This window comes from Pistacia vera, unplaced genomic scaffold (genome assembly GCF_008641045.1).
Source record: "Pistacia vera cultivar Batoury unplaced genomic scaffold, PisVer_v2 Contig406, whole genome shotgun sequence".
NCBI classification, from domain to species: domain Eukaryota; kingdom Viridiplantae; phylum Streptophyta; class Magnoliopsida; order Sapindales; family Anacardiaceae; genus Pistacia; species Pistacia vera.
In genome coordinates, this window is record NW_022196231.1 from 1,058,740 (window position 1) to 1,073,672 (window position 14,933).

General features: G+C 35.7%; 1 protein-coding gene across 1 annotated transcript; it reads right to left on the reverse strand.

Moving 5' to 3' along the window:
- Window positions 1-642: 642 nt before the first annotated feature.
- On the reverse strand, window positions 643-8,681 carry LOC116142251 (lysine-specific demethylase REF6). Its single transcript, XM_031427693.1, is given in 7 exon segments — window positions 643-3,370; window positions 4,077-4,784; window positions 5,464-6,122; window positions 6,565-6,715; window positions 6,821-6,888; window positions 7,328-7,406; window positions 7,710-8,681. Coding segments are annotated over 7 exon segments (4,902 nt in total). The 5' UTR covers window positions 8,572-8,681; the 3' UTR covers window positions 643-995.
- Between the last annotated feature and the right edge of the window lie 6,252 nt (window positions 8,682-14,933).

A 14,933-nucleotide genomic window follows, 5' to 3' on the forward strand; every position in this document is an offset into this window, starting at 1 on the left:
GTCGCTGACAACTTACCTGTTCAACTCCTTACCAGTAACAACACGTGACTTATGACTTTAGTCTTAGACTAAAGAATTCTTTCTCGCCCAAATAATAGTTAAATGGCACTTTCTTACCCATTGTTTTTAAAATACTATATTATTGCCCAAATTTATGTTCCCTTTTTAATTCTCACATCATTGCAACTCCACATTACCATTATTCTCTTTTTCGATCATCCCTCACCAAAACCCCTCAAACCCTACTCCAGTCAATCACCAGCAATCAAACGATTAGAGTTTACATAACCGTCTCTCTCAAGTCAAATTCAGATCAATCCCAACAACTAAAATGCAAGCTTTCACCACCAAAAGACTCAACGATCCAACCTCTTCAAAAACCCTAATAGTTGGATTGAATTTGCTCTCTATTGTCGTAAAATATAAATTTAAATGATAAAATGGCATTTAAAAAATATGTAGATAAAAAAATTGTCATTAAGTGTGGGAAAAAATCGTTAACTCTTAGTCTTAGGTGTAACTTATTTCACAATCAACTCTTTTTCCTGTAAATTTATAATTCTAAAATAAAAAAAAAATAAATAAAGATTAATGGACAATATAAAATAATGTAATCTAATGGATGGAATACAGTAGCTGAATTTTTACGCTCCGATTTTATTCCTGCTTCAAAAAGATGTCTCAATCAAGGAAATTGGTCTACCTCACGGTCAGTAGCGACATGAAGACTTTGATAGAAGGCAGACAGGCAGTCAAAACGACAGAAACACCCATCATCTAAGACTAAAACATCACCTTGACACAAATGGTTAAGAAGGTAACAATGATTGCATGAGAATCTGTTTCAAGATCAAAGCAATTGATAATTAAATTGGCCCAATGAAGCACCAGGGCAACACAAATTTAATCGTTGCTCTGAATGACAATTCACAATTACAACGAAATCCTAACCCACTAACTTACGTTCATTAGCAATGGTTAACACCTTTTTTACACTATCCTCTGGTTTTCTTTGTGGAATGACCAGTCTTCCGCTTGTGACGACTGAAATCTGACACAAACCGGAATGTCTGCCCACAGCCAGCCTCACCGCACACATAAGGACGAGCACCTGTGTGAACCCTTATGTGTTCAGTACGTGCCCATGCCCACTTGAATGCCATCTTGCAACCCTTCCAAGGGCATTTAAGTGGCCGATCATCCAAATGAACTCGCCGGTGCTGTACTAAGTACTTGTGTGAGAAAAACTTCTTACCTCATCCCTTCACTGGACATATGTTTCTTTTGTGCAGGACCAGCTCTGGTTTTGACCCAAAAGTCATGTTGCAACCCTCCAAGTCACACTGGTATTCTGCTTCCTCCTCCTTAATTTTTGCATTGCTGAAACCACCGGAAGCCTTCCCAGCTGAAGCATTCTTCCCTTTCTTTTTGCTAGTTTGCTTTTTATCCTTTGATTTGGATTCTGACTGTTTCATAGGTTTTGGTATTCTTTTTCGAAGACGAGTGCTAGGTCCGCCTTCAGTCTCCTCTTCAACATATGAATCAAATTGTTTGGCATTCTGCACACTTTTATTATTGCGCTGCCTAGTAGTCCCTTGTTTCATTTGCCGAGGGGTCTCTAGCTTCGTCAAATTTCGTTTTCCAGGCTTCATAGTCCAAGGGGTCTCTTGTTTCATTTTCCGAAGCATTTCTGTTTTCACTTGCTTACTTCTAAGAATCCTCCCAGGTTGCCGATGAGAATTATCCACTACAGAATCATATAACATAGCATCTTCCCTCTCAATAAGCTTGGTCTTTTTGCCTCTAGGATTCCTCCTAAGCTGTTGACTATCATCCTCAGCTGAATCATACGAAGCAGTATCTTCCACCTCCATGCATTTGGCTTGCTTGTCTCTAGGAGTCCTCCTGTTCTGCTTATGAAATTTATGCTCCAGAGAATCTTCTGAAACTGCATCTTCTCTCTCAATCCACTTGGCTTGCTTACTTTTTGGAATTCTCCCATACAGACGATGAGAATTATCCTCCATTGAATCATCTGAAACTGCATCTTCTCTCTCAATCCATTTGGCTAACTTGCTATTCAGAATCCTCCTATGCAACTGACGAGAATTATCCTCCAGTGAATCATCTGAAACTGCATCTTCTCTCTCCATACATTCGGTTTGCTTGCTTTTTGGGATCCTTTTACGCTGCAACTGAGATTTATCCTCCAGTGAATCATCTGAAACTGCATCTTCTCTCCCAATATATTTTGCCTGCTTGCTCTTCGAAATCCTTCTATGCTGCAACTTATGAGAACCATCCTCCACTGAACCATCTGAAACTGCTTCTTCTCTCCCAATACGTTTGGCTTGCTTGGTTCTAGGATTTCTTTTATGTTGCTTACGAGCAATATCTTCAAGGTAGTCATCTGAAACCACATCCTCTCTCTCAATATATTTGGCTTGCTTGCTCCTTGGAATCCTCCTATACTGCTTAAGAGAAGTCTCCTCAGGTAAATCATCTCTAGCAATAAATTTGGCTTGCTTGCTCTTAGGAAGCCTCCTATACTGCTTAAGAGAGTTCTTCAGTAAATCATTCAAGACTTCAACTTCTCTGTCAATACGTTTGGCTTGCTTTCTTCTAGGAAAAGTCTGTTTCTGTTGATGAGTATTATCCTCCGGTGAATCATATGAGCTTCCATCTTCTCCTTCCATAATACTGGTTTGCTTTCTTCTGAGAACCCTTCTCTGCTGTAAATGAGAGTCATCATCCTGTGAATCATCTGAACCTGCATCTTCCGTATCAATACATTTTACCTTCTTCATTGACCTGCTCTGTGCTAGAATTTTCCTCTTCTTACTTAGCTTTCTTGTCACCGATGTAAATTCAGTTGGGCAAGTACTTTCAGATTTTCTCTCAAAATTCTCATCCACCGTTGCCCAACCGCGGAAGCTTCTTTCCTTCTCTTGTTCTTGATCCTCAGACTCCTGTTGTGTTAGAAAGGGGTGAACCTGATTTGACATCCAAACTTTTCCACACCATTTCCCTGCCACAAACTTTCTCTGCCTGCCAGATCGTCTCCCATAACTGCATGTTGTGGGCGAGCTAGCTGGAGAATTACGGCCAAATGCATTATATATAACAGAATTGTATGGCATCTGTTTAGTGTAAAGAGGAGAGCGACTGAGGTTGGCACTATAAAAGAGATTAATTCCCAGCTTTACAGCCCAGTCCCCATTCCCAGGCAATGCATCCTCACTATCCAGAGCCAAATGGATCCTCTCCTCATCCTCTTTGGTGGCATTCCTGAATGAGATATCATTCCAGAGAAAATTAATTCCCAATTCTTCAGCCACTAACTTTGCTTTAGCCACTATCTTGGGATACTCTGCAAGTGTTTTTACAGATAAATCATGAATTATTAAAGGAAATAGAATCCAAAACTGCTCTTTTAAGAACTACTGACTACTTAAGTGGAACATAAAACATGCACAGGGGGTTATCTTGGTAGGAAAAAATAAATACCCTCTTCAGTAATAAAGAGAAGTAATATATTCATTGTAATCAAATATTAATCATGGCCTATCCTGCATATGGTAGAAAATTCAAGGAACACACATTTCAAGTGGGAGTGGCTGCTACATGAGACCAGTAATTCCATACCACAGAGTGATACTACAAAATAAAATGTAACGAATCCTGTTAATTCACAGCATATTGCAACTTTCTTCCTAAGCATCATCTCTACTTCTGTGTGATGGATCATTCTTGCTTCCATGTGCTCACAAATTCCAGATCACACAGGGTTAACTACGAAACTAAACTGTCAACTAATCAATAAGAGTGTTAGAATCTTAATCTTAAAGTGGTCCTATCATTCCACAAACTAGTGCAGACCCAGCCCTTTAATAAGACAACATTAGTGAAACGAACACAAAATTTGCCTTATCACTATGGAATCACTAATATAATTTGAAACTTTACATACTAAATATTCATAAATAACTGCTCTTCATTCTATCACCATTAAATGATTTTTTAAAATAAGAGTGGGAAGGGGGGCAAGGTTCATAATAAGCTACACCACAACACACCTGGATGACAAAGAAGCATTATATGCACCCCTCCAATTGAACGAAGTTGCTGCTCTACTTCCACAGCATGCTCAAGACAGAAGACATGCATTCGAGAAGAATCTTCATCAGATCTTGGCGTAAAAGGCATATCTGTGTTCTTCACTGGTACAATGGCCTTGCTAAATTCCATATTATCAGCACCATGGAAATCTGGAGAGAAATTTGAAGCATGTGACACTGTCATTGTACCTCCAAATAGGCCATTCAAATCATTTGATTTGGAGAAATCGGGATTATCAGTTTCAAATTCTACAGAGCAGACAGAACCTTGAGGACTTCTATCTTTGAAATTGTCTCTTCTAAATCCAGGTACCCCGAAGCAGTCAATAGCCTGGAGAGGAGCTTCATCCTGACCATCAACTCTTGTTAACGAGAGACTGTGACACCCAGTTGCATCACCATGAAAATCTTGCTCATATTTTTGTTCCGGTGATCACTTTGTCATGCTAGTTTCATCAATATCAACAGAAACATCTGGTTTGACCTGATCTTCCTCAGAATCAGATGAATTTCCATAAGTCATAGCTAACAGGCCAAGGGCAGAAGTTTCTCTCTTTATTTCTGTATCAGAAACCATTCCATTACTTTGATCTACCATTTGAATTTGGTGAAAAGATCGAACAGGAACATCATATAAGCTATGTGCAGTACTCTTTCCCGTCCATCCTGAATATTTCAACAAAGAAAACAAAATGTCCAAAACTAAGACTTGCAGCAAGGGAAAGTGGAATCATTTATAGAAAAAGAGCCTTCACAAGAGAAAAGAACAGAATGATATCTAGGTCAACTGTAGAATTAAGCGGCTTCCATGACTGAGTCACACCCATGTATATATCTATATAACTTATTGCAATGCAGTAAGCAATCTGTTTCAAAAGAAGACAAAACCCTTGATCATACCCATGTATAAAAAGTTAAATGGTTCTATTTTTATTTTTCTTATAGGAAAACAAGCAATATGTTCAAAGAAATTTCTAAAGCCCAGACCAAAAATCACTGATACAACTAATAATTATAATTATGTGTATGTGTATTGATCAACATGATAAGTCTTTTATGTGAGGATAAGTGTGTGCCTGCAGGTGTGCATGTTGGAAAGAGGCATTCCAGGACAATCTTCGATGTAAATAACAATTTAAGCCACCAACTAATGTAGAGGACCGGTAACCACTCCCAGGTTTTCTCATACCAAAAACCTTTCATGTATAACAGGAAAGAAATTTTACATAGGACAAGTCTTCTTTTCCTTAATGCTTTCTTAAGTTACATATCTATCATATGTCAACCACTATGTAAGATCGTAAGAGAGGAAACAAAAAAAGAAGAATTGCAACAGATAACCTACTTGGACGAGAATTCAGCTCAGAAGTAATTGCATCCACACCAGCTACATTGCACCCATCACTAGTTACTCCAGAACCAACAATCCAATCATTAAAGAAGCTACAATCAGATGACATGAGATATCTAGCAGTCGGTTCTCGAGGTTGAATGACAGCAACACAAGAAAAGCTCAAAATTCCACATGTGGCACAAGAAAACAGTCTCTGATCTGACAACCGATCACCTTGAATAGTTTCTTCTCCTTCATTCTTTGTGGACAGCATGTGAGAAGTCCAAGTGCATATATTATCAGCTCCATTTAATAAGGAGTTTCTTTCGCACAAAGCAGTGAATTTTCCTTTCACGGAATAGAAACCTTTCCCAGGCTTGATTCCATTATTTTTGCCTAGCATGAAATCACTAGAAACTAAATCTCTAGAGGTTTTAACTGCTTCTTTGTAACTGCATAGACCAAGAGCCATCCTGGGATTTACTCCTAAAATATCTGAAGAACTTTCAGGTAGAAGAACTATAGAAGATCCTTTCCCGAGAATATGAAGAAGTTCACTATTGTGTGCTACATCCTGCACAAATAGTTCTTTAACCAATGTTTCTCCTTCATCCTTTTTCTTATCTTTTAGTCGAGAACTCCGCGGTTTAGCACTAATGGCTATAGGAACTCTGCATTTAAGAAAATAAGACAATTGAGAAGGACTGTGATTAGTTGCAAACTCTATATTCATATGTGCAGTACTTCCAACATTTGAACAAACAATTTTAGCAGAATTTTTAACTCGTTAAAGAACTACTGCTCTGCAAATTTCTATCCTTTATAGGGCGTAAAGAATACCTTTTTGTCATTGATACAAAGAAAAGCATATACCAAAGGCAGGCTAATAACAAGAAGGAAACAAAGGAATCAAATTTCATAAGCAAGTTCAATAAATTGTAACAATCTCCTCCAGCAAGTATAGCAAAGCATATCAAATCCACCAACTCTAGGTCTGAATTAGACCAGTCTGAGACCGGCAAAATGCACACTAAAAGGCAATGGCAAAGGTGGTAGAAAAATACAGCCAGCAAAGTAGTCAGGAGAAAAGTTAGAAATTAATACAGAACATACCTTGAATGCAATGCTATAGCAAGATCATAGAGTAACTGAAAATGAGAAACCATAGGTGGATAATTGATTGAAGCTCTTCGAATAGCAGCAGCTTTAGCAATGTTTAACCATTCAGGAGTTGCAATATTGGCTGCCTCCCCACAATTAAATCCTTAAGCCAGAAATTCAAAGAAATGAAATAAGATTCTTCATTTAATAAAAAAAAAAATTACTTTAACCTAAAAGTAACTTCTGGAAATTTTCAAATGCGCCTTACCATGACTAAACCCCATATGATAGGCCCTTGGAAAAGTGACAACAAACTCTCCAGCATTTTGCACTAACCTGATTTGAAGAAACTGATGCAGTAAGAACTAAATAGATGCATTCATGCCTCAAATCAAGACATTAAGGGCTTGCTATAAGAAACTTTGTGTAATATAATTGTAATGGGTTGAAAGATCATTCCCAAGTTGTAATTTGAGATCTTCTACTATTCAACAGAAGAAAAGAGATCACAGATGAATTCAAGGGAAATCAGAAAGAAATTTTTCTCTTTAGACTGAAACTTTTGCTTGATTATTTCTCTTACAAACTATCATTTCAACTTATACCAATAATTTGATTGAAATTATTCTTAAATAAATATGATCGAACTGACTTTTAAGCTAATAAGCATCAAAGACTCTGCAGGTAACTATTTATGCTACAAATGCAACTCAAGGAAAACAGCTAAATGCCAAAAGATAGCAATGAGAAGCAAAAAGCAGGGAGAAAGAAGTACCTGCAGCATGGAACCCCTGCACTAACAAATACTTCAGGAGACATCATCGTTGTTTTTTCACCAAGAGTAGCAAAAGTAACTGATCAAACAAAATAAAAAATATAAGTAAGTTGATCAGCACATCTAAAAAAAAAACATAAAGTTTTAGTATCATGCCCTAATTGTTAGTAAGTTGCTTCTCTGTTGAACTAAAGTAACACATTTATAGTTATAAACATGAACAGAGCCCTCCAAGCCTTTAAAATCTACCCCCATCAGCAATGCAAGGTATTCTCAAGAAACAGAGCACACTCTGACAATATTTAACAATGCTCTAAACCTAGAATATGAAATTTAAGCATTTAGAAAATAAAAATTTAACTGAAAGCAGTAACAAACTCACCAAGAGGATTGATTTCTCCTCCATAACCCTGAACTCTAACCACCTCCTCAAACGCATTGGCAGCGTCCATGGGCACACCATACCAAGTCTTACTAGCACCCATATGCAAGTAATTCAAGCTATGCAAGTCATGATCCTCCGCGTGCCAAGCGAACCAACTAAACATCATGGCGATATAAACCATAGGTGAAGTAACTCCCGGAATTTCCTCCTTCATAAACCTCAACAATGACCCTTTTGCCCTAGAAACTCCCCTCATATTCCACGCCGTCTCACCAACCGTCACACCTTCCCCAACCGCCTCCCGGTTCTTCCGAACCGGCATGAAAGCCGAACCCGGCATGTCGTTAGCATATTCCACAGAAAACGGTTTGTCCACTGTGGCTTTCCAGTACAAGCTTTCGATTTCCAGAGCAGAAAGTGGAGTCTTCTTGCTGCTGCATTTCTTCAAGTAAGTTTTTTCAAAATTCTTAGCTTTGGTTTCAAATTGTTGGAAAGTATAATACTCGCCACTCTGCCAAACCGGTTTCTGAACCGGGCGTGGTTTTCGCGGGCAAAACCCGATCTGTTGCTGGCGGGTAGTAAATGTGGGACCGGAGGTCGAACTAGAAGTTGAACTAGAACCAGTAGCTGCAGCACGCTCGGCTAAGGACCGATTAAGGTTAGAAATAGCGGTTTTTTTGGGAGCAGGCGGCACCGGTGGTACGATTTTGCAGATGCCATATTGAGAAGCTTCTCTCTCGATCTTGAAAATGTATGCAATTGGATCTTGAAACTCGGCCAAAGTAGGGTGAAATTCAGGGGCTAAAGGTAGGGTTTTGAGCCACGGAAGTACATCGTGTTGCTGAGTTGGCTCAACCATTTTTTGGGGGATTAGTTGTTGGTTTGGGGATGAATAATCATGGGAAAGTCTCCTCCATTGTGGAGACTAAAAGAGAGATTCTTAGCTACTGCTTCATCTTAAGAAATGAATAAAAAGATGAGTTTTTTTATTTATATCTATATATATGATGGAATATTATATAAGGTCTCTCCTCTGTTTTGTTTTTTGGGTTGTTATTACAGAGGAGATGAAATGGTGAAAATGAATGGGCGAGTGTGAGTGTAGTAGAGTAGACATGTGAGTGGGGTTTTAATCTGGGTTTGGACACGCTTATATAAATGACAGTTTTTTTTTACTTATTTACGGTTCTGCCATTTTCTTTTTATTTTATTTTATTTTATTAAACAGCTGGAAATTTTATTTTATTTTTTTTCGCGCTTTCTATTTCTGGATAATGAGCATTTAATTTTGGGTGTGTTTTACGGAGATGAATTATTATTTTTGCAGTTCTACCCTTGAAATCTGGTTAAATTACAAAGTAATTTTTTACTATGTTAAAAAGTGGTGGTCAAATGAAGTCAATGGAGAAACCGGCGGATTGATTTTGATCTGACCCAACGACAGATAGAGATGTCTGTGTCTGTATAGTGTATACTTTATAGAACACGTGTCAAATGCGTAATTGGATGACTTCTCATAAAAGTGGGCCAGAGTTTAAATCCAAATTATAATTATTAATAGAAAAAAGAAGTAGTGTGCACATAGTACCACCATTAATTCCTGTTCCTTCCTATAGAATCAATATCATCACAATCTGCAGTTGCTCAGGCAGAAAGAAGTTACAAGACATGTTTTATATTAATTTTTTTAAGATCAATTAAAAAAATGATAAAAAGAAAGCATAACTTAGAGCATGTAAATCAGTGCGGGGATTAAGGGTAAGGCCCCATGAAAAAAGTATAGAGTAAAGAGATCAATTGGATTTTATTTCTTCTTTTGGGTGGTAATCAATTAATGTAATTTTGAGGGTGGGTTGATGGGCTTGATCTTGAAATTCAAGTGTAGGCAACAAACAACAATTTGAAGTCAAAATGGCGGAGGTTGACATGACCATTCATACAGATACAGATCCAGAGACAGAGACAGTCTCACAGCTGAGTTTGTTTATGTTTTTCCAATTTTATTACAAGCTTAATATTTGCTGCAATTGCCGGCCTGCCCTGCCCATGCTAAGCCTCGTGGAACCAACCTACTCTAGTGGTACGTACCCATTCTTAACCCTATTACTTATCTCTAGGTCGCCTACATAACTCGGGAGAACGATTTTTACCCATCCGGCGAAACTATACTTGTTCGCCTATCAAGCTTTAAAATATTATTTAATCATCATTCTATTAATATTTAATTAAAAAGATAAAAATATCTTTAAATAGTTTATTATAAATTAAAATTTAATTAAATTAAAATCTTTATTTAATTATTTATTATTTCAAACATAAATATATCTTTTTCTTTATTTATTTAATTAATTAAGAATATTAATTTTTCATGTTAATTAGTAAAATAAAAAACATTATATTATGAAAAAACATTATAAATTTAATAAATTATTGAATAATAAAGATGTGATATTGATGACATTATAAATAAATTATTATTAAAGTTATTTAACTTTAAATAATTTCATAACATTACTCCTAACTTTTTAGGTGGGATTAATTATTTTTTTTTGACTTTTTAGCTAATAAAAAAAATTATAAAGTCAAATATTTAAAGATATTTTTGTCTTTTTAGTAAAATATTAACGAAAAATATAACAGAATTTAACAAATGGTAGGAAAATGTCAATTTAAAACTTGAAGGATGAGAAAATGTCATTTCTCCAAACTTTGGGTGGGAAAATTCGTTCTCCCTTCCTTAAAATATAATTTTTGGGTTTTAAAAATAAGAAATAAAAAAAAACTCAAAAAATAATATTTAAATCGTGTTTTAGTTATTGGAAACCATTTTCATCCAATTTGTCTTAGCATAACATAATACGTTGGTAATTTGGAAAATGGTTAAATTTGATGTAATACTGAATTATTAGATATTTCTTTATTTGTTTTATGAGTAATAAAACAATAATTTTATAAAAGGAATAAAGATATGAACAAAATAGAGCATAGATTCATTAGGCTCCACTGCAGCTGCAGTTGGTAAATCATTAATATGTATTATTAACAATATGCCGTTTCTTTAAACAAGGTCAAGTGGCAGTTCAAAAGTACAAACAACAACAATCCAAGATTTCTTTTTTAATTCCAAGAACAAAAAAATAAATAAAGTTCCAATCATTAATCATCCACATGCACTACATGCAACATTTGACAGCCAACCAAATACATAATTAATAATAATAATAATAATAATAAGGATAATATATATTATGTACAACTCACATTTGCATAATACAGTATACATAAACAGCCACGTAGTTTTTTTTTAATATATGGCCTCTCCTAAACCCTAAACCGTTGCATTTACATGAACGAATCAAGAAGCCTTTTTTAACCCATCAATGGAATTGTATGCGTTATGTCTGGGAACATAGGGTTGACGTGGCACTCAGTTAAGTGCGTAAGGTCAGACTTCAGAAAGAGTCTACTGCCATTCTGACACAGCTACTTCATGTGATCATGGTGGCACCCACAGCTTGCTTCTGTCAGAGTAATGGGTACACGTCAGGCCAGTAAGGAGTTGTGATGATCCCGCGTACCCAACCCCTGCAGCAAATCACGTGAATTACTCTAAACGAAGGATTTGCACGGATCATCCCACCAACTTACAGATTCAGTGATCATTACCTCAAGGCATCTCACTATAAAATGGGAGCTCCTCCCTCATTAAGGGGATTTGCACATTTTACTCTTGACAAAGCTCTCTCTCTCTCTAGAATAGACAGTCTTTGATACCTTATATCATCAGTGTAAAGTTAGTCGTCTAAAGCGACCTGACCTTTATCATTAATAAAAACATCAGTGGATGTAGGATTTGCTTCCTTAGCATCCGAACCACTTTAAAACTCCTTCCTCACTGCATTTACTTTCATTTTTCCAAACCATTCACGTGTGTCTTTTGGGGTCAACTCAACATTTTAAACGTGCGTTTTGTTGGTGTCAAAATCACGCATCAACAGTATGTATTGGTATATAGTTTTCAGGGTTCATCGATTTATTTTGCTTTGAATTTTGTTGATTGGAGTCGATGTTCTTGCGTTCTGAAATTTATGCATGCCAAATGGGCGGTTCGTGCACAATTTCAACAACTAATGTGCATCATTTTCAATTAATTAATGATATTTAGTGGTTTCTTTTGGACGGTTAAGTGCAATATTAATGTTGAGTTTTAGCTTATATGTAATGGGGCAATATTGTCTGTGTCAAGAAGAATGTTTAGGAGAGGTAGCTTGGCCATCAAGAAAGTTTATCTTCTTTATTGACTTCTTATATTCAAACTACCTTGGGACCACATATTACAATTATGGCTAATCTTGAAACTTTTTAGGTTCAAATTACCTTGGGACCACGTATTACAATTATGGTTAATCTTGAAACATTAAACTTGTAGAGTATTCAATAGACCCTAAAGATTAATTGAAGTGTTCGTAAACTGGCTCAAACATCCCGGTTATTTGAAAAAAAAAAAAAAACACTATTTTTATAATATAATTCGAGAGGAAATCATTAACTACCCCTAAAATTTTAAAAATTGTGAGGCGGATGATAAGTTTAATGTTTTTAATTAATCTTCCCCTAAAGTTTAAGAAATCACCTTACTTATATATTTCGTTAACTAAATGATTTGAAATTTTTATCCTCTTTTTTGCCATTTAATAAAGAAAAAAATTGTACCTTAACTAATAATATTCCAAAAACTCATTTTATATATATTAGTCTAATAAAACAAACCAAAAACTTTTTTCTTTCTTTTTTTTGATAATCAAAGTATCCGGGTCAGCTTGTGCGTATCTCAATTAATCTCCAGAGTCTATTGAACACCCTACAAATTCAATGTTTCAGGTAAGCTACAAATGGGATAGGTGACCCCAAGGTAATTGGCATGGCCCATCCTCAAATTTAAAAAAAATAAATATTAATATGTACAATTTCTGGATTTTAGCCCACCTTAACAAAAATATTAATAGAAAAAAATATTAATGTACAATTAGTTTTTATTTTGGTGCACCCTAACAGAAATTTCTGGATCCGCCCCTGGAAATTGGATATTATTTAGGGTGTGTTTGGTTGGGGGTAATGGGGGATTATTGAGGTAATGTCATATTATATTACTTAATTATCACGTTTGGTTGTCAAGTAATATAAGATTTCGATAATCTTTCAAACTAATAGTGATTACTGTTGGTAATATAGGAGGTAATTACCTCTATTTTCTTAAGTATTTTAAGATTACTTGGTAAATAATCTTAATTTTGTTATAATTTTACCCCTTAGGGTGCATTTGGATCAGGGCATATAAAATAACAAGAGTAATCTTCGTTTATTTTGTAAGATTCTGATGTTTGGTGTGCAAGTAGTGTTTACTGTTGGCAATGTAGTAGGTAATCCGATACCCTCTCCCACCCCAACTGGGATTAAAAGATTACCTAGTAATTTGATTTTTATGCTTATTTTGCCCTTAATTAAATACCATTTTGGACTCAATTGCCCTCAAATGTCTACCAAATAACAATCATCCAGCCCCCCTACATTTAGCTAAAACACTCTAACCATAAAAAAGTTAATAAAATACCCACAGCCACCCAAGACCACTGTCGACCATTACTCACTATAGCTGCCTGTTGGTGTCAATCGCTGTAATGGTAAATGACTGGTGGGATTTGGCTAGTTGTGCACTAGTAAGGCCTTTTCCAGCTAGATTTGGCAGTGAAATGGTCATAGATCTTGCTGTAAAACAAATCCATAGCCATAAATGGCTTTGTTAGCGCACAGTTGGCCATATATGGCCAGTCGTGCGCCATTCCATCGACTGTCAGTGGCGGCCGACAATGGTGGCAGGCTACCAGCAATGGCTTGGGGTGGGTGAGGGTGATTTTGCTACAAATTAAAGTTTTATATGGTTGGGGTGTTTTAGCGAAATTTCAAATGTAGAGAGTTAAAAGGAATGATTAAAAAAATAATAATAAATTAATATTTAAAAATGAGGACAATTTAGTAATCTATCTAACTTACGCTCCCATTTATCTTCCTAACCAAACATATTATTCACTAATTTATTCGAATCAACCAAACACATTTTCTAAACATTTCCAGTAATCTTCAAGGTGATCTATCTTTTGGTTAATATAACATCCTCCTTTAATAAAACATTATATGATTCAAACGCCCCCTTAGTAATAAAATTTTTGGACAAAAATACCCTTATTTTGAAATTAATTCACAAATATATTCATGGACTATTTTATTCTTATATAAATTTTTTAGGACATAAATACCCCTGTACTTTAAAAAAATTACCCAAGGATGGTGGCAAGATCTAGCCACCACCACCAACAACTAGCGGTGGCGGTGGGTGGGGGTGACTTTGTTACAAATTAAAATTTTATATAAGCTGGGATGTTTTAACAAAATTTCAAATGTAGGAGGTTAAATAAAATCATTCAAAAAATAATATTAAATTAGTATACTAATAGGAGGGCAATTTAACAATCTTTATAATATATCTACCAACTTATCTTCCAACCACACAGATTAATAAAACATGCCTACTAATTTATTCAAACCCAACCAAAAACATTTTCCTAAACAATAGCAAGAGAAAGAGATGAGACTATGCCAATGCATGCATGTAGCATTTTGCCAGAATGCATGCATGTAGCATGTTGCTAGAGACGAATTCTTCTCTTATCTTCAACTAACTATATCTATACAATTTCATGAATATATAAAGATGATGAACGATGAGATGACCATGTAAGAAGAAAGAGAGTAAAATAGTTAAATAATTGGTGGAGCAGTAAATAGAAAATGCAGATGCAGATGCTTGAGACGCATGCAGTTGGGAGCTAAAGGTACTAACGTGTTTAATATTTGTGATTTACAAAGAGCTTCAAAGTTAAACAGGATGTATTTCGTAGATATTACTCCCAACGTGCATAGATCACCCCATTGGAATCTCACAGGTGCCAGATTATTTGGATCGCGATTCCAGAAGGTCAACCGTTTCTATGTTTTTAACAAATCCAGAAGATCCCCTTATTTTTTCAATAATTTAATGAAATACTTGGTAGGTTCTTTGTTTAACACGTTCACAAACACAAACACAAACACAAAAACGAAATACTAATTTTTCACCCACGACATTGGCTCCAATATATTTTTATCTTGAAATTATTTCCACCA